General features: G+C 43.5%; 1 protein-coding gene across 2 annotated transcripts in view; it reads left to right on the top strand.

Moving 5' to 3' along the window:
• The window catches only part of GRK5 (G protein-coupled receptor kinase 5), a 156,629-nt gene that overhangs the window by 54,079 nt on the left and 84,156 nt on the right, over positions 1 to 18,394 (top strand). For both annotated transcript variants that reach the window (XM_041415749.1, XM_041415750.1), the window contains exon 2: positions 8,337 to 8,432. In XM_041415749.1, the coding sequence (XP_041271683.1) occupies positions 8,337 to 8,432 (96 nt within the window). The remainder of the gene's footprint in view (positions 1 to 8,336; positions 8,433 to 18,394) is intronic.

Raw genomic sequence — 18,394 nt, forward strand, 5'->3', positions numbered from 1 at the left:
TTCCCAGCCTAATTTTCACCATTTTTAACATGTGGATTTCTGGGTTCTTGTCAGAATGTCTCAAAGCTTTACCAATTCTACCAATTTGGTGGAACTGATTAATTAGCCAGGCCTAATAAAACAAGCTATTGTTTTAGTCTCAAGCTATTAATTTTTCGTGATGTTTACAAAAAATATTTTCTTTAGTCTTGTTGGTAAGTTTGTTTAGGTGAGGGTAAAAAAACAGAATAGAACATAATTCTCAGAGCTTGGCTATAGACTGTTGATAGGAACACTTGAATTCTCACCTCCCCTCCAGCTGGATCTCCTCCCCACAGTTCAGAAATACTCCTTATAAGACTCAAATGTCAGGAACACAGAGGCTAAGTTATTTTTTAGATACTGCAGATCTATTTGCAGGAGAAAAAGCCCACACAGCTCTTTGACAGGGACAGACAGAGCCCACATCGTTTCCTGCTCAGGGCTGGGTTTTTTGCATGTTCTTCCTCTGGAACTGGCATCATATTTTTCAGGAGAGCTGAGCCCCATGTATTTGCCTGTACCAGGCAGGTTTCCTTGCAATCCTCCTGCCTGTCTCGTGCTGCACATTGTGCTGTTGTGTTGCTAAACACCAGAACTGCATGTTACGGATCAGCAAATCAGCTGAGCTTTTTAGGTTTCTGCTCACTTACCTCAGTGTCTAACTAGGATCCAGGAGTTCCTGTAAGGTGTTTTGGGTTTAGGGGCCAGCCCTGAGAGCATTTGGGCTGTTTGAGGATCACAGCTGTATCCAGGAGCACTACACATCCTCCTGGGCAGTCTCTGTGGGCAATGCATGGACTGTGGGTGGGGGATGAGTTCACAGACCCATAGAATATCCTGAATTACAAGGCAACCACAAAGATCATCATCCTGACCATGCACTGGACCACCCCACATTGCATTTGCAAGTTTGGGTTTGGAGGCATTGGTTGGTAGCTTGCGTGCATGTTGCTAAACAGGGTAATAAATATATAGAACAGGTCATAAGTTTAAAAGCCATTGCTTAAAGAGGAGTTCCTTCCTGGAAAGATGTTATCAAGCCCTATTCAAGAGGGATTTCTGGAGCAGGGATTTGCATTCTTCCTTTGGTAGAATGGGAAGGAGGTCTCTTACAGTCAGTGTAACTCACAGCTGTGCAAATTAACTGGAGGGAATTGGTAAGAAATGTGGGAATTTAGAGTCACTCAAACATTCAGCTATGGGGAGACCACATTCCTTATTTAATTCTTGTGTACTTCAGAGCATGTGACAGTTGAGAACATTTCTGACAAAAGAATCTTCCTTTCAGAGAATGAAGTTTTGTCAAAAATTAAAGGGTTTGCAGGAAAGTGTCTGCTTAAAAGAAAAGATGATTCGCTTTTTCTACCTTCTTATTGACAACATAGAAACATCTTCTTAACAAAGTAAAGAATGTCAATTTACCATACCCATTTTGTTCCAGTGATATCTTAGCACTGTATTTGATATGTTCTATGATAATGTTTTGACGTTGGAGAACTGAGATGACTCAAATGTTATCACAGTGAAATGGTTTCATGTCTTTACATCAGAATTTTGTAGAACTTTGAAATACTGTCTCAGCTGCCGTTGGGAGGAAAGGTCCACTGAGAGATTTAATATTTTCAGCAGGGTGATAACCTTGAATCTCAACAACTCTGTTCAATAGCTTGGTCTCCCATAGTAATCATTGATAGGGAGGTGTTACAGGGGTTTTTTTTATGTTATCCACACTATTGATGAAGAAGACCTCTCAACAGTCCCCAGACAGTCCCCCAGATATGTTGAATCAGCCAGTACATGGTAGTGCATTCTCAACCCAACAAAAATGCCTGGGATTGTGCCAGTAGCCTTGTTTACTTTGAGGTCAAGAATAGGAAATTGACATTTTGGGCTTTTCTCAATTTTACTGTTTTAGATTATAGCTAGCTTTACTCTTGTAAGATTTACTGTTTGTTTGGTTTTTAATAGATTGTAAATCTTCCATAGAATTTGTATCTTTTGGATGATTTTTTTTGTTAGTGGTATAAAAGCCAACAATCTCTTTTTGCTCATTTATCAGCTTCACATAAACACAATGCAGTTAAATGCAAGGTATAAAAGAGAGATACCATAATAGACAAACTACAGGTGTTTATGTTGGGGGAAATTAAACTGCATCCAGGGAAATTTGTGACCAAGCAACTCTCTGTTAGCATAGCAGTGAAATGTAAACCCAATATATGTGAACTGACCCACAAAACCCAAAGAAAACTTGTTCAAATAATCTCAAAGATGCATTAAAAATATCCAGTGGAGGATGTAAGCAGAGTTGTGTGGAGAATGCCACAAACTGGCATGCCTACTTAAGACTTAGAGAAGAAATTAAAGGCTTGATTTTTAAGTTTAGTTGAGTCCTTTCAATGTGCTCTGACCAGGCATGAAGGTAGCTTGTGCAAAGACTCCTTTATATTCCTAGGGCAGTAACAAAATGGCCTTGACATATGATGGTTCAGCCCTGAGGATCAGTCTTCAAAGACTAATGCCTTAGCTTTCTCTGTCCCTTCAGGGCAGTTGATATTACTAAAGCATATTATTATTATTATTAACATAAAAAATGTGTTGGTAAAGTCATGTTTCAGCATTTTATCAGTATTTGCAGTATTACCTGATCTCTTCTTTAAAGCACAGGCTGATATTCCTGTTTACCAACACTGGCTTCTGTAAGCCAAGGTTAATAATACTTTAGATGCCAGTTGTATACAAAATATTTAGCCCTCAGATTGCAAAGCCAGCCTGACTCTGCTTGTGCTTTTGCTTGTGAATTTCCCATCAGTGCGGTTCTGGATGGAGCACATCTGCTCTTCATTCCCAAAAAGCAGTGAGGTGTTTTACACAGTGGCTGTCAGGCTTAGGTATTTGTAGCAGCATTGTGAGCAAATGTGCCGTGGCAGCAGGGGAGGTGGGCACAAAACCCTCATCATGGTCTGTGACTCTCCGGAGCCGCGCTCATCAGAAAAGGCTGCGGGAGATAAAACCAGATTAGCGTCGATAAGAGGAGCTGTGTAACGCGATTCTCTTCTGGGGGCTTGCAGTGGACTTTTTATTGTATCTGATAAAAGAGAGCCTCTGGAGGCTGGTTTGCAGAGGCACTGCACCCCATGATGGACACCCAGCTGCTCTCGGAAATCCGGCCCTCATACTCATGGCATTTTCCTTGGGCTGGCGGGAGGGGATTCATAAAGAGGTTCCTGACGGTCTTGTAAGTGCTTGTTTTAAGCACAGGTTAAATCAGGAGTGTCATCTGAGATCTTTTCGGAATAAACCAGGGTTCCTGGGGGTTTTTTCTGCTTTCCCAGAGGAGAGAGGCAGGATGAAGGGCAGAGAGCATGTAGTCTTTCATTCTTTAAAAACAAGCCAGTGATATTTGCTAGTACAGCTGAGCATAGGTGGAACTAATAGGAAAGAAGAATAGTGAACCTGGGAGAACTTCCACATGAAACCAGCTAATAAGGGTGAAACTGTTTGCCTTAGAGGCTGAATGTATTAGACATGAAAAATTCCTAGGGGAAAATGATGGGCTGGTAAGTTTTATTCATGCTGTCTCATTAGGACCAGGTGCTCTAGGAAAACAAGATTAAAATTAGTATTCGTTTCCTTCACAAATACACAGCTAACCTTTGGTATTCACACCCACATGAGACATGAGGGCATTCAACATGGTGTTAACCAGGATAAGAACAGCCTGATTCTAAGTAGCACAGATGCTAAAAAAGGAGAAGAAATTGTTTGGAAGCCATACACCTTCATGTTTTATTAGCCATACGTAATTAACAGAATATGGAACAAATTTAATGTTTTTCAAATACTTCAAAAACAGTTTTCCAAGATCTTCCTCTAAGCTGCCTGCAGTCCATCCTGTACTAGCCAGACTTTACTCTAACATGACATTCCATGTAGAACACATAGCTTCAGACACCTCCCTGGGACAGAGGAGAGAAAGGGTGGCAAGAGGAAGAAGAGAAGAAACATAAACATCTTGTGGGTGGAAATAGGACACCAACCATGATTTTTCTGACTTCTAATATTTTTGGAGTTTGTTTCACTGCTTTCACTGTGTAATCAAGCCTTGCATGCTGAGGCCACAGAGCTCTCTACTGTTGTTGGGAAGGCCTCGGGTGACAACCCAGGTGGTGTTGTGAAGTGGAAGATGGAAGCTGTAGTCATCCTCCAGTGATCTGTGGATTAACTAGATTGCAATTAATACAGTTGGATGGAATACTTGGCTGTCTTGGGTTAGCCAGACCTGGCAGCATGGGATGTGCTGCTGTCTTATCAGCTTGGGCAAGAACAGAGCAGCAGTAGGAAGCCAGATCATCCATCCTTAAAATCCACCTTGCATGGTGGCTGGAGGCACAAATGGAGCATGCTATGGGTGTGGTGCTGGAATAAATTCATCCAACAATATGTTTTACTCTGTGCTGTAAATAATCTTCAAACATCTGAGCAAGAGCATGGCTTGATGCTGTCTTTAGCAGAATAAAGAGACTCAAAGCCTTGGCTTCTTCAGCTTCATATTCAGCTCCATCCTCTGTCTCTAATTTCTCTTTTAATTTTGGGCAAGCCACTTAATATCTCACTGGCTTAATAATATGCAGGTGTTTTCCTGTTTTCTCGTGGTGTTAGGAAAGTAAGTATATCCTGAATAATGGAGGGGAATAAAAGGTAGGCACTTTAGGCTAAGGGTAGCTCCTGCTGGCAGATGTTTTACATGTGTGCCTCTGGTTATGTCTCTCTCCTCACAGGCAGAGATCAGAGCTAGATTTGCCATGCAGCATCACGAGATGATGTGAAAAAATGCCATGTATTTTTCAGTAGGTAGGATGTAAAGCAAATGCTTTTGTTTCCTGCAGGACTGGTTGACGTGTTAGAGAATTAGCTTCAACCCTCAGTTTGCAAATGCTGAGTTGTTGAGTGCAGGCAAGGCAGCGGGGCTGAGCTTTCATGCTGCTGCTGGCAGCTCACCTTCGGTTGTCAGCAGCAAAGCAAAATTTTAAAGCAGTCAGACCCTCCAACACTGCATGATGGAACTTAGATTTCAAACATGGCATGTCTGTCAAGTCCTGCCCTGAGAACTGCCTTGAAGAATGCAAATTCTACAGACTAGAGGGTGCAAAGGCAGCGATTGAGGCAACGTGTGAAAAGCTTCCCTCTGCAACCTGCACCGTGACCCATTCAGAGAAACCTCCCCTTTTAGCTTTTAGCTCTGCTAGACAATTTACTGTGTCTCAGCTGCCTCACTGCATTATGTCCTTCAAACCCCCCAGAATTAACGTTTGGAGCCAGCAAACACTGCTGGCTCCACAAGAAAAGCTGGGAGCGGAAAGGTCAGGTCGATTAAAGCACTTGATCAGAATCTTTAACATAAAGACGTCACAAGCAAAGCAGGAACGCTGCTTCACACTCAGCTAAGAGCAAATGATTCATCAGGCAGGGCTGCTTATTTTTGGAGGATAGCCACAAAAGAGAAGGGAACATGCTGGCTGTATTGATCACGGTTGTAACGGGGGACCGCAGAGCCCTTCCCTAGTTTTGATGGAAATTTAATGTCAGGAATACATCATGCCATGTAAATACATCAATACATATTTTACATTGAATGGATTTTAAAGATGTTCTGGCCCAGAATCATATCACCTCTGCACAAATCTCGGAGCTGTCATTTAGAGCAAAGGGCTGTTCTGCAGTATTCTGTGTTGCTTGATGCTGCTAAAGATGGAGCCTTTTTGGGAGGACTTCTGTCAAGGTGGCTGGAGAAGCAGGTGTGCTCTGGAATCTCCAGTGCTGGTGCCTACCTTCAGTGGGTGAAGATGTACCAGTGCTGAGCAGATTCAGCCTAAAGGATGGTTTCATGTGGCTGACCCCCACTGCCTGCTGTGTCCAGAAGTGTTTGGAAATACTGTTGGAGCAGGCACTGCTCCCCAGGCAGCTGCACATCCCTTGAGCAGAGAGCTCCTGCTTGCCCCAGGCAGCATCTCTGTCTTGCCCTTGGAAAGGGCAGAGGTGCTGCAGTGGCAGCAGCCAGAAATGAGGCACATATGAAGTTTGGGTTTGGTATCAGGAAAAGGTTTTTCACCCAGAAGGTGGCTGAGCACTGGAACAGGCTCCCCAGGGAACGGCTCACAGCACCAAACCTGTCTGAGTTCAAAAAACATTTGGACAGCATTCTCAGGCCCAGGTGTGTTTCTTGAGGTGGCCTGTGCAGGGCCAGGAGTTGGACTTTGAGATCTTGATGTGTCCTTTCCAGCTCAGTGTATTGTAGGATACTGTGATTCTGAGATAAATGAGTGTGAGGAAGAACACAAAGAGAAGAAAAGTTCAGGGAAGAATGGTTCAGAGAAGAAAATGCAGCCATAAAGAATGACTGGAAGAGAGAAGGAAGCAGGAATTCCTGGTGGAAGGATCATTTTCCCAGAGGAGTATGAGAGGGAGGGTGCAGGGAGAGAAGTGTGAGTACAGTGTGATGAGGCATAGGGGCAGGAGCACAAAGGAAAATGCCCCTGGAAGAGAAGGAAAAGAGGAGCAAGTGGAGGTGGCAGCCTGGCATGCAGGAGCCGCTGTGCAGGATGGCAGGAGTGGGCTTTTGGGGACATGAAAACCAATGGAGACCCCTGGAGTTGCTGAATCCAACCCTTTGTGGCCACTGGCAGCCAGAGCAGAGCCATCTGGGAACAGATGTGCTCCAGAAGTTGGTGAACAGATGATCACAGTGCTCACCCCGGCCCACAAAATGCTTAAAGCACTTTGTAGTTCACCTAAGGCCTCAGCATGCAAGACCAAGAGAGCAAGACAAGCTGTGGGCAGAGGGATGGGGGAGGAAATGACTTCAGCAGCAGTGGCTGGGATGCCCTGAAGAGGGGGGGTTGGGGCAGAATTCATTACAGACTCAAGGGGTATGTCTGTGTTGCAGAATACTGTGTGGTGGAGAGGCAGTCGCAGCTGTCTGTGCTTTCCTGCAGTCTCATTCCTGGAAAGGAGAGCAGGGATGTGCTCCTGAAAGTCCAAACAAGCTGGTTCCTGCATGGCCAGTGCAGATATCTCAGCTGCATTACATACTGCAAAAACACAATCAGTTCCTGTCAATAAGTTTAAAGTAATTCAAGGCAGACTCTATGATGGCAAAACCATTGGCTATCAAAAGCAAATGAATAAAAGGTGGGATTCAAAAGCAGCTTTTCTGTGCCAAAGGTGACATTGTGTGATCAGAAATGCCCCACAGAGAGCAATACTTGTGATTTTTTTCTGAGGCTCTTGTTTTCTCTCTGGTGGTCTGCTACTTCTTGAGTCAGTGCTCTCCTAATTTAGCCTGTAATGTCATGCAGGACCCCAGACACTCTCAATCTACAATTGTGACTCTACCAACCCCTCTACAGAATTAACTCAGCTCAGAATTAGTCATTCAGCATGCCAGTGCATGCAAAATAGACTCAAGTGGATCAGGTTTTGTGTTCAGGGACTGAATTGCAGTAAATCCAGGGACTCGGAGAATCCCAGTCTGCATCTGGGCTCTCATGTCCAGGGGGATGCTCCTCCTCCACTGGCTGCACAGTGTCTCCAAGCAGAACAAAAAGAAGAACCAATAAGTGATTTTTTCCTCTTGAAGCCATTAATTTTCTCCTTCAGTTCTCCTGTGGAAGCAGCAGTGACCAGAGTGTGTAAGAGCAGCAGTAGTGCCATGTTGGCAGGATATGTAATGTGAGGGTGGGAGGGGATGGCAGGAATTCAATTTGAATTTTTCAGTTTTTCAGCACTTTTTTGGGATAGAATCAAGGCTTGTCCCAAAACCAGAAGGGGGATATCTGTGTTGAAAAGGTGTGAACTGTAATTTTACAGATTGTTCGACTTGTGTGAAGTGGCTCTTGGTTGGGGAAGAGGTGATGCTGGAGGTAGCACTGTCATCTCAGCTGGACCTGGTGGGCAACAAGCCCACTAACTTTCAGTGAGCTGATCTTCTGCCAGATGCCACCTCCTTGGTCTGTTTTAAGTTCAAACAAGTCAAGATTTGATCTGTGTCATAGAATCATAGAGTGATTTGGCTTAGAAGGGACCTTAAAGGTCATCTAGTTGCACACCCCTGCCATGGGCAGGGATATCTTTTGTTAGACCAGATTGCTGAGAGCCCCATTCAGCCTTTCCTTGAACACTTCAGGGATCTGCTTGTGCATCAGCCCTCAGCTTTAATTATTAATGGTATCCATAAGAATTGTGACTGGGCAGGTAAACTCCAGGTGGAACTGTGTCCCCAAAGCAATCTAATCCTGATATTTCTCTCTCTGCAGGGGGTGGAGGGAAGCGCAAAGGCAAAAGCAAAAAGTGGAAGGAAATCCTGAAGTTCCCTCACATTAGCCAGTGTGAAGATCTCCGAAGAACAATAGGTAAGAGCTTTTCCCTTCTTTGGAAGCACAGTATGAATAAAACATTCTATCAGAACTGGCTCATTAGAATGGCATTAAAGGCACTCATCATTACAGGGAGTCAGTTTACAGGTGGGCATGCAATGCACGGTCCTCCTGTGGTTGCTGCCTTGCAAACTCAGCATTTTCTCATCCTAACAGGGTTTGTGGACCAGGCAGGAGAGGCTGGAATGCTGCACTTGCAGGGCAGGGCATGGGGCTGGCAGCATCCAGGTCCTTTGTTTTCCATACACAGGTCCAGGACCCAAAGGGGTTTCACAGCTGGGCAATACCTGGCATGTGGGACAGGGACTTTCACTCTGTCCCTACCAGTGTGGCTGTAAAAACACATTCAGAAAGGAATCCCCTCATCACATCCTGCATTCCCTTTTAGTAGATATCTCCCTATCTGGGAGGAAATGAGCCTTGCTGCCTGTAGTTGAATTTAGTATTAATTATAGTGTGGATAAGATGTTTGGAGCAGCAGCCAGACTTCTGCCAGGCAGGTTTGCTCAGCAGCACCATCCCCTACTCAACTTTATGGAGGTTTTTTACAGGACATGTGAAAAAACTTATTCTAACTTAATTTGTTTTATTCATGTGGGCCAAATGCTGCAGATTTGGCAGGGAGCTTGCAGTGTCCATTTTCATAGCACTGCGTTTCTCCTGCTCATACATGCCAAATTTCAGCATTCTTTTGACTGCTGCCTTGGCAGACAAGGCTAGTAGCTATCTCCTTCTGCATTCTCCCCTGGAAAGCCCAGGATTACTGGTCTCACCACAAGAGGTTAACTTCATCATTTGAGGCTTCTTTTCTCCCCTACACATAAAATCCAGCCAGTGGCAAGAAATGAATGAAAGGCAAGACTCTGTAACAACTGAGATAAGGGGCAGCATAATTTGTCTAACTTGGGTGAACTCCTGGGGTCTGAGTGACAGTGCCCTGGCACTATTTGCATTAGAAATCCACAGCATGTTTATGCAGAGAAAATATGTGTAATGTTTTGAAGACTCTTTTCATGGTCTCCTTCAGGAAAATTTTCTTCCTTTGCCTTCTGTTGTAGCTAAAAGGAGGTAAAGAGAAGAGGGGAGGCAGGAGAATAGTGTAGGTTTTTCCCAGTTGACAAACATACAAAGCCTGACCAATTTCTGAAGGTACAGAGCCTGCTGGAAGCAAATCTCACTTAATATATTATAATTTGTAAAGGGAATTTTCCCCATTGTTCTGTCAGCCTTGGTTTCCAAAGGGGAAAATGGCTCCAGATGAAATGTTCTTTCTTTAAAAAGGTGTACTATCCTAAAATGAGTAGTCTTTAAAAAATTAAGTCTGCCAATTATTTCTGTTTCTGAAATGCTACTTCTGGCATTTTTTGTGTGTGTCAGCTTCACCCTAATGTAATTTGTTTTGCATTTTTTGGTGAATGATTTGGTGGCGTAACCAGGCAAGAGCCGTTGTGGGATCTCTGGGCAGATTTGGTTTCAGTCACTACAGTGATTACCTGTTAGCTGGGAATTCTAGCAACTGCCTTTTCCACAGTGGGAAATAAGGTCCAAGTCCTGGTTCGTAACTCTGATTTTTGTGGAGTTGAGCTGGATGTGATTGCACAAGGAATAAGGCACTGCTCAGCCTGAATAATGTTACTTGTTCTTGCTGGCTCTGCCATTTTCAGTGAATCTCTGAAGTTGAAACATCCCAGAGAAACAGTTGTCTGAGCTTCTCCTGGCTCATACAGGGTGTCTGACACATCTTGGGTGGGTGGGTCTATGGCACTAAGTCCTTTTCATGTGTGTGCTCTGGATCCATTGCAGATCCCCTGCCCTGGGCTCTGTGCTCTCTGGAGCAAGTACTGCTCACTGCACTCTGGCCTTAAAGGGCTTCCCTTCCTGCTTCTGCTGAGGAAGAACAATTTCCCTGGCTTTAACCCTTCTTCATTTGTTATTTTCTGCAACTCCTTTAAAAGGATCTCAGGATTTCAGGCTAGTGTCTGCACAGGGAATATACTGGAATGTCTTTCCTGGCCCTTCACCTGCTCTGGGACTTGCAGGGATTCAATGTCTTGGGCTGTCTGCACATCAGCCCTTACCCTAACAATATCTTAACTTGCTAGTTCAGAAATAGAGAGCCCAGAAAGGCTTTTTCCTCCAAGGCCAGGGTGGATGGGGCTTTTAGTGGAAGGTCTGTTAGGGGGATTTGAACTAGATGATCTTTCCAACCTTCCAACCCAAACCATGGTTCTAAACTTTATACAAGGAAAAAGCTACAGCCTAATTCAATTTGTTTAGAGATCAGGAAAAATACAGGCAGGTTCTGCTTGTCACAGTCCTCTTTACTGCTGTCCTCCTCCCAGCATTTTCCATCAGACAGAGTCTTGCCACTTAGGTTAAAAAAAAAAAATAAATCACAGCAAGTCTTAGAGGATTGGATGAGCTGGAACACTGGGCTGTTGAGGTTTTGTTGTATTCCTCTCTTCTGGATGCTTCCCAAGAGCCTCCAGGGAAAGGCTGGAGGCAGGAATGGGATGGACTTTTTGATTTAGAGCAGTCATGGACTGCACAGCTTAGTTTAATGTAGCCATAAGCAATAGATGGAAAATGCTGCTGTTGAAATTGTGGCAGTACAGCCTACATGTGTGTGTAGATGCCCACATCTTGGTGTAAAAACGTGTGTGCTTTTGCACCCCGCTAAGATGTACTGAAAAGAGTCTGTGTCTTAAAAAAAATAGTGTAGTGTGAAAAGAAATCTGTGAAAAACAGGAAGGCTGAAATAAACCAAGGGTCTGCGACCTGTGTTGACACAATTATGAGTCAGTTCATACCTTTTGGTTACCTCTGTGTTTACAGGAGACTCTGTGTTTGACTATCCATCATTTGGTGTCTCACTGAAAGACTTGCTTAGTAAAGCCCTTTTTTTCTCCTCCTTCTTGTGCACAGAAATAAAAATCAAAACACCCGAGAGAAACACTGCTTTTTGATAAATAAACAAACACTGGAAATGTCTTTATTAAAAGTGCCATTTAGCCAAGGAGCTATTTTTTTGGACTGGACTTAAAAGCAACTCCTTTTCTCCTTTCTTTTTTCTCCAAAGTACGCAACACCTTTTGCAGGGAAATTCAGTGGCCTTCATTGTGTGCTAATTAAATAAGCAAGGGAAGCAGGGATGCTGCACTTTACTGGGCTCTGAGAGAGGCTTGTATACTATGAATGGCTAATGCATGTTTCCATTTGCAGCCCTCTTCCTGGCTGTATTTAATTGTATCAAAACAGCCGGCCCTTTCCAGGTTGGAAGATTTCCATATTGGCACCAGAGGCCCAGTCAATCGATAAAAACTGATTTTTGAGGCATGGCTACCATGACTTATGTGATGGATGCTGCTGTAGATGGGGTTCTGCTATCTTTAAAACTCACAGATGACAGCTTAGCAAAAGAGAGATGTTTCAAGGGAAGAGAAAAAAAATACCAAGGAACAGCTTTAAAAGTTCCTGCATTTGACATGACATGAAGAGATGCCAAAAGTTAGAGATATCCACCGGTTTAAAGGCCTTCAGTGAACAAAAATATAAGAAAAAGTTGCAATTTGAAAGGCCAGAATGTCTTTTTGATGATAAAAGATTCTGGATGTCTGTAAATATTTCTGAATGACGCAAAAGGTTCTGTTGGTTAAAAGTGTGGAATTTTTATTTATTTTGCTCAGACCCATTCTGTGCTTTTTTCTTTCATAAAAAAACTGCCTGGGTGAAAGAGTTGATTATTCTGATCTTTGGCAAATTTTCATGCACAACTGTCCAAAAGCTATATAATAAATCAAGACTTTTTTACCCCATAGATTGAACCTTGTGGGGAAACTGCCACAGCATGTGTCTGTGTTTGTTGCATAGAGTGATTTGCTGCATTATTGCAGAAAACTTTTAACTCCTTTGGTAAAGCAGTTTCTGGTTGTGCATGATGCTCGGGTGGAAGAGAACGCTGAGGATTTCTCTTGTTAAATATTTTTATTCAGTGAGATTTCGCAGTCAGAAAGATCAGCCCCATTAATACTAATTTGGCCATTTTTGGTTTAAAAAAAAAATTTAAAATACTTCCTTTGCCATTTAACCTCTTACATGGCATTTGCCTCCCATTTACCCGGGGCAAAAGTAGCTTGAGCTTCTAATTTTGGCACATTCTTTTCCGTGTTGTTAAAAATACACTTCTGTGTGAGAAACACTTTGTAGAGCTGGTGAGCAGAGTAAGTGGGACAAAATCGAAGCCACAGAGTTCACATGCTCACTTTTTACAAAAGCTGGCTCTTTTCTCCCCCCACCACTCTCTTGGGTATTGTACTTTTTCAGACATGATCAAGACCTTCACCTACAAGATTTTTTTTCCCCAGTCACTTTGCAGTTTATCTGCCTGGAGGCACAATTGGCAGTGCAGGCTCTGCAGTGAGCTTCAGATGCTTTGAGTATTTGTGGAGCTTCCTAGAAATGCTTTGCAGCCTGCACTGAGCTCCATCCTGTGGCAGAAAGCCTCCTGCTGTACCCCTGGTGTCTCATTCAGAGGTGGCTACCTCCCTCTCTGCTCACAGTGCTGGCACGTCTTTCATGAATTCCCACCAGCCATTCTCAGCTTTCTTGACTCCAGAGATTTTCCAGCACTGCAGAGAGAAACTCATGGGCGAGGAGTCTTGCAAAAGCCAAGTGTGAATTTCCAGGCTTGCTGGGGAGGGAAGGTGTCCCTGAGAGACAGAGTGACAGCATGGCCTGTCACAGTTTACTGTGTGGCATCCTGCCCCTCGTCACTGGGAAGGGCATCACCCCCGGGGCTGTATCCCCCAGGGAATGGAGATGTAGGCAAGGAAAGGCACTCCATGTGCAGATCCCAGAGCCTGAGGCCACGTGCTGGTGTCACATATAAAGCTCAGGCACTGGAATGGGGAAGGAGAAGGCATCAAAGCCCAGTCTGATCAAAAACACAAAGAAGCAGCCAGTTTTCTCTCCACCAAATTCTTCACCTCTGATGTTTACAGTGATTAAAAAGCATGGTTGGGAAATGTAATCCTGAAGCCAACAAACAGATCAAAGGAAGGAATTGCAGCTTGACTTCCACTGTAAATAACCAAGCTCAGCTGGTTATAACTTCTGTGATTGTCTTGTAGTATTGGTCGGAATCCTACACCTAAGGCTGGTCTTGTGTTTTTGGCTAAAACTAGAGTTTAAGTTTTTGAGAAATATTTTTTTGGTAAAAAGCATTAGCTTTCCTTGGAAAAACCCTTACATTTTTATTAGAAATATTTTTTCAACAATCAGTCAGGATTCTGTGGCGTGAAATAACTGCAAGGGGAACCATCTCCTCCTTTCTTTCCAAATGTGTAGGAATGAGGGTAGCTGTGTTGGGAGGATGCTGGTGAGGAGTGTGTGTGTACAGCCAGAGCTGAGTACCCAGCACAGAGCTCTTCTGGGAACACCACTTCTGGGAGGAACTGGCTTTTCTGGAAACCTGGGGAATTAGAACTACTGGAGTAGAAAATGCTGTCTAGTAAAAACATTTAAATGAATAAATAAGACAGCATACTGTATTGTTGGTATACTCTTAACTGAAATATATTTCTAGAGAAATTAATGTAATTTAAGGCCCAAACTGGTAAACATGTAGGCCCAAAAAGAATTTTTTAACCTCACAGGGCATCCCTTTAAATTCAGTTTATGCCAGGTTGGGGGGTTTTTAGCAATCAGAATCATGCTCTGTGTGAAAAGCAGTTTTCCCACACTGGTGCCCTTAGATACCTGCAACATAATACCTATAGATACCTAAGACATTTTTCAGTCACTATCAAAAAAGTGATCTCTTGCTGCTGTTCTCCCATCACCCAGGTGCCAGCCCCACCTGGGTGTTTGTTCTCAGCCCAGGTGCTCAGGGGAGGGACTGGGGCTCTGCATCACCCCTGGGGTCACCAGGACCTGAGGGCTTCTTGTGGGTGATCCCATGGGTGCTACAGTGGTGCCTGACAGAAGAGCTCCTGGATGAGTTATGCTCCGTGGTGGTTGTCTGCAGGGCCAGTACAGAAAGACCAGAGAGAGGAACCCAAGAAAGACTGAAAACAAAGTTGGAAGGATTCCTGAAAGCTCTGGAAAGGATTTATTGCTCTGGAAAAAGTTATGCTGAGTTTTTTGGATTACGTTAATGCAGAAAAATACATCAAACTAATTCATTTCTACAGGAGAAAGAAAGCTCTTCCCCTTGGCAGTGCCCACTCCGTACACTTCCCTTCCCCTCACTTTCCTTTTCTACTGCAGACATCACTTTCCCCTCTCTGCCTTCAGCCAAAAGGTCTCTGTTGCTCCTTCAAAGTACAGCTTATGCAATATTTCCAGCACAGACCTTCCTGCAGAGTTGCCCTGTAGTTTCTTGGACTTGATGTGCTGTCCCATATCGTGAATACATCTAAATTAAATTAGATACTCTTCAGGGGCAGGAACTGGCCACATGATAGAAACAGTTCCAGCACATGAAATGATATGGCTGACGTCAAAACCATAGTGTTTGTTTACAAACCCACAGTTGGTTCAGTTCCTTTCTTTAAAATCCTTCAGATTCAAGTGTAATTCCATCATAAACATAGGTTTCTAGTGCTCAAACGTGGACAAACAGAGCAATGTTTGGTGCCCTTGCAAGATTAGCTGTATCCACTTTATAGCTATGGGTGGAATTGAGAAGGGTTGGGGTTTTTTTTTCCCTCCTCCTTGTAATTTTTTTTTAATGCCAACACAGAAAATATGTGAAAAACAAGCTGTTTTATGCATCTAGTGAGACTCAAGACTAACACTGGGAGAACAGGCTGCTTGCAGGCTGCTTGTGCTTGACAGCTTCCAGGACGGGAAGGGGACGCAGGGGAAATGAGTTGAAATGATCTCAGCCCACGTTCTATTTACAGAATTTATTTCACAAGACTTAATCCATTGAGTATTACCTTGGCAGGGGCAACCCAGAAAGAAAGCAAGAAAGACGTTGCTATTCCCCATAAAGAACGGGCAGCAAATCCACATCTCCTTACCAAAAAGTGAGCCCCCACCAGTCATCCTTCAATAGAAAGCCTCCTAAGGAACAAATATTATCACTGAGCTTCTGCATTTGTGTTTTGTGGCAAAGACTGTACTAGCCTTTGCAAACTGAGAAGGAAAAAAATGCCACGACTTGCACACTTTGAATTACTTTCCAACATTATTACAGGGATATGCAGGAAGGGAATTAGAAGAGAATATCCTTTTACAAGATCTATTTCATCTCTTGCTGAAAATAGAAGTAGATATTGTGAGCTGCAGGGTTTTTCATTATCTCATTAGGTAATGTGAGTCATTAAGTCTAATTAATACTTATGCAGTGATTTGTAAAATGCTATAGAAGTGCTCACGGGTCCTGTTAAATAGTAGTACTTGGTTGTTCAGGAAATTTATTTTAAAACCAATTCAGCATTTGCTGGGTATGGGGAATGAGAGGTAGGGCTGCATTTATGGTAAAACCTTGCTCTTATCCCTGCAGGACTCTCTTGTGGCTTTGCTCCTGGTGGTGATGGGAAGGTGGTGTCAGGACAAAGCTTGGCTGGCTCTGCTCAGCTCTGCTCAAGTCAGAGGGAAAGTTTTCCTTAAATTCAACTGTGCAGGAGCCCTCTTTTATAATGGAAGGAGGGAACTGCAGGGAGGAAAAAGGGAGAGAAAAGATCCACCAGACCTACTTTACAGGGATGCTGTGAAGTGAATGGCCTGAAATCCTCACCTTTGGGGATACACTCAGGCTTTCAGGCAGGGATGGGATTAGCCAGAGTTAATGCTTCTTGAGGCAAAGAACTCATTTGGAGTAGTTGGTAGAGGAAGTTTTGCTTTAACTTGGCTTTTGTTGGTTACTACAGAGGCCTCTAGGATTGTGGCTGGGCTTTGTTGTAGGGTTTTCTGGGAACAGTCATGCACCAGGGAAAGTCCCTTAGTGGAAATATGGCCCATTGTTGTCCATGCACTCATGGCTTCCAGCTGACAAGGAAAAGACAGGTTGAGTGTTTTTAAGATAGTCCCACACCTATCTTTTAATTCTGATTTCAAGACAGCATCAGGGAATTCACATGTGGAATGCTACAAGCCTGATTTTTCAGTGGTTTGGCTGAGTCCCTGAAGTCGTTGAGAGATTCCATTTATTTTTCAGGTAATCACTCTGTGCTGCTTTGAAAACACTTGGAGGTGATAATTTGAAATATTTCTCTGTGCTCTGTAGATCAGAAATCAGGGCATGGCCATGAATTCTGCTACATATAGGTATTAAAATAGAACCTCCACCTGGCAGGATCAAAGCAGGAGCTATGAGGCCATTTCTGAACAGAGCCTCTGGTTGTGCCAGTACTGTTATTTACTTATTAATCACATTTTCACCACGCTAAACTGATTCCAGGGAATTCTAAGACAAGTAAAATAAAATACTCTCTTTTCCTCAACTGCTGTCCCTTAGCTGAACTAATGGAAAGGATGAGTGAAAGTCCAATTTAAGGAAAGGAAATGAAATTATGGATCAGGATATTATAATGCAAACTATGAAAAAAAACTCCCAAGTTTGGAGAGGATGATAGACTGATACTTAATTTTGTTGAAGAACCCCCTGTTGTCCTGGCATTGGTAAAGCCAGTGAAAAACAGTTCAAAAACTATTCTGAACTCTTATAATCCTTAAAAATATGTTATGACATTTAAGTTACAGTTCAATTTAGTATATTAAGAAAAACATGAAGTGTTTTACCTTTCCAGAATTATTATGGATTTCAAAGGATGGGGAGTCTCTGTAGTATTAAATGACCCACAAAAATATAATCTTTGGAGATGGTTACAAACTTCTTTGTACCTGCCAGATTTCACCATCCTCCAGCCCTGCACCAGCTTTATATTTGTACAGTGGCACTTTGAAGGTCTCTCCACGTCACACTGATTTTCTGAGCTCTCTCTTGGACAAGTCAGGTCAGTGTTGACAGACTGGTGAAGGCTGTTCTCGTGAGCAGCAGGACCTGGCTCAACTACATACAAGTATTTGCAATGTTGAAACAGCTCGCTATAAGTAAGTGCTTTCAGGCTTTCATAACTCCTGGTTCAAAATATTTTTGGCATTTGTAAACATGGCTTATGGAGAAACATGGTTTTGAGCACAGGAAGAATTTGGTGTAAGTCACTTCAGAACTATTCTGATCAGTCCAAACAAACAACATTCAGCACTTGAGCACCAGGTTCGTTGCATTTGACCTTTTGGTGTGGGCATAGTTTGTTTCATGAACAGTGACTTCAGCACACTGAGCTTCAAGAGAGGTCTAAAAAGGAAGTAGGGACACCCTCAAAGGTGCAACACTGACTCTGTAATGCAAAAGAGAGAAACACATGGTGGGAAACTTACTGCATAATTGGGAATATTTGATTTAATGTAGCAAAGTTTGACATGTTTGTGCTGATCAGCTGCCCAGCAAGCTAAAGCCAACTGGCAGCCCTGCCACTTCAAGCAAGATCCTTTTCAGATTTCCTTTTCAGATCTCTTCAGCTGAACCTGCTAAGCCATGAGTAACTAGGTGGGAAATCTTTGGAAAAGATCTCTGTGCTGGTGACAGGGTGGGCCCCACATGGGAGGGAACAAACCTGGCCTTGGGGAGGGAACAGCAGCACTGGCTCCTGGGGCCTCTGTGTGCCCAGGTCTGTGCCCAAGGAGGTTGGAGAATGGAGAGTGGGAAAGCTGTAGGTAAATAAAGTTACATCCCCTTTGTATCATCAGTGGGAGTATTCCCAAGGCTTGTTCTGCCTGTGGGAGAACAGCCAGCATGAAAAGAGCTGTTAAGCAGCCCCAGTGCTGGGAGTGGACCCCATGACTGTCCTTAGCTCCATGGAGGCTTTCTCCCTCCAAGGTAGAAACTCTTTCCTTCTAAGACTGCTGTCACCTCTGCCCAGGAGACT

Source organism: Onychostruthus taczanowskii, unplaced genomic scaffold (assembly GCF_017590055.1).
Source record: "Onychostruthus taczanowskii isolate IOZ18803 unplaced genomic scaffold, ASM1759005v1 scaffold5, whole genome shotgun sequence".
NCBI classification, from domain to species: Eukaryota; Metazoa; Chordata; class Aves; order Passeriformes; family Passeridae; genus Onychostruthus; species Onychostruthus taczanowskii.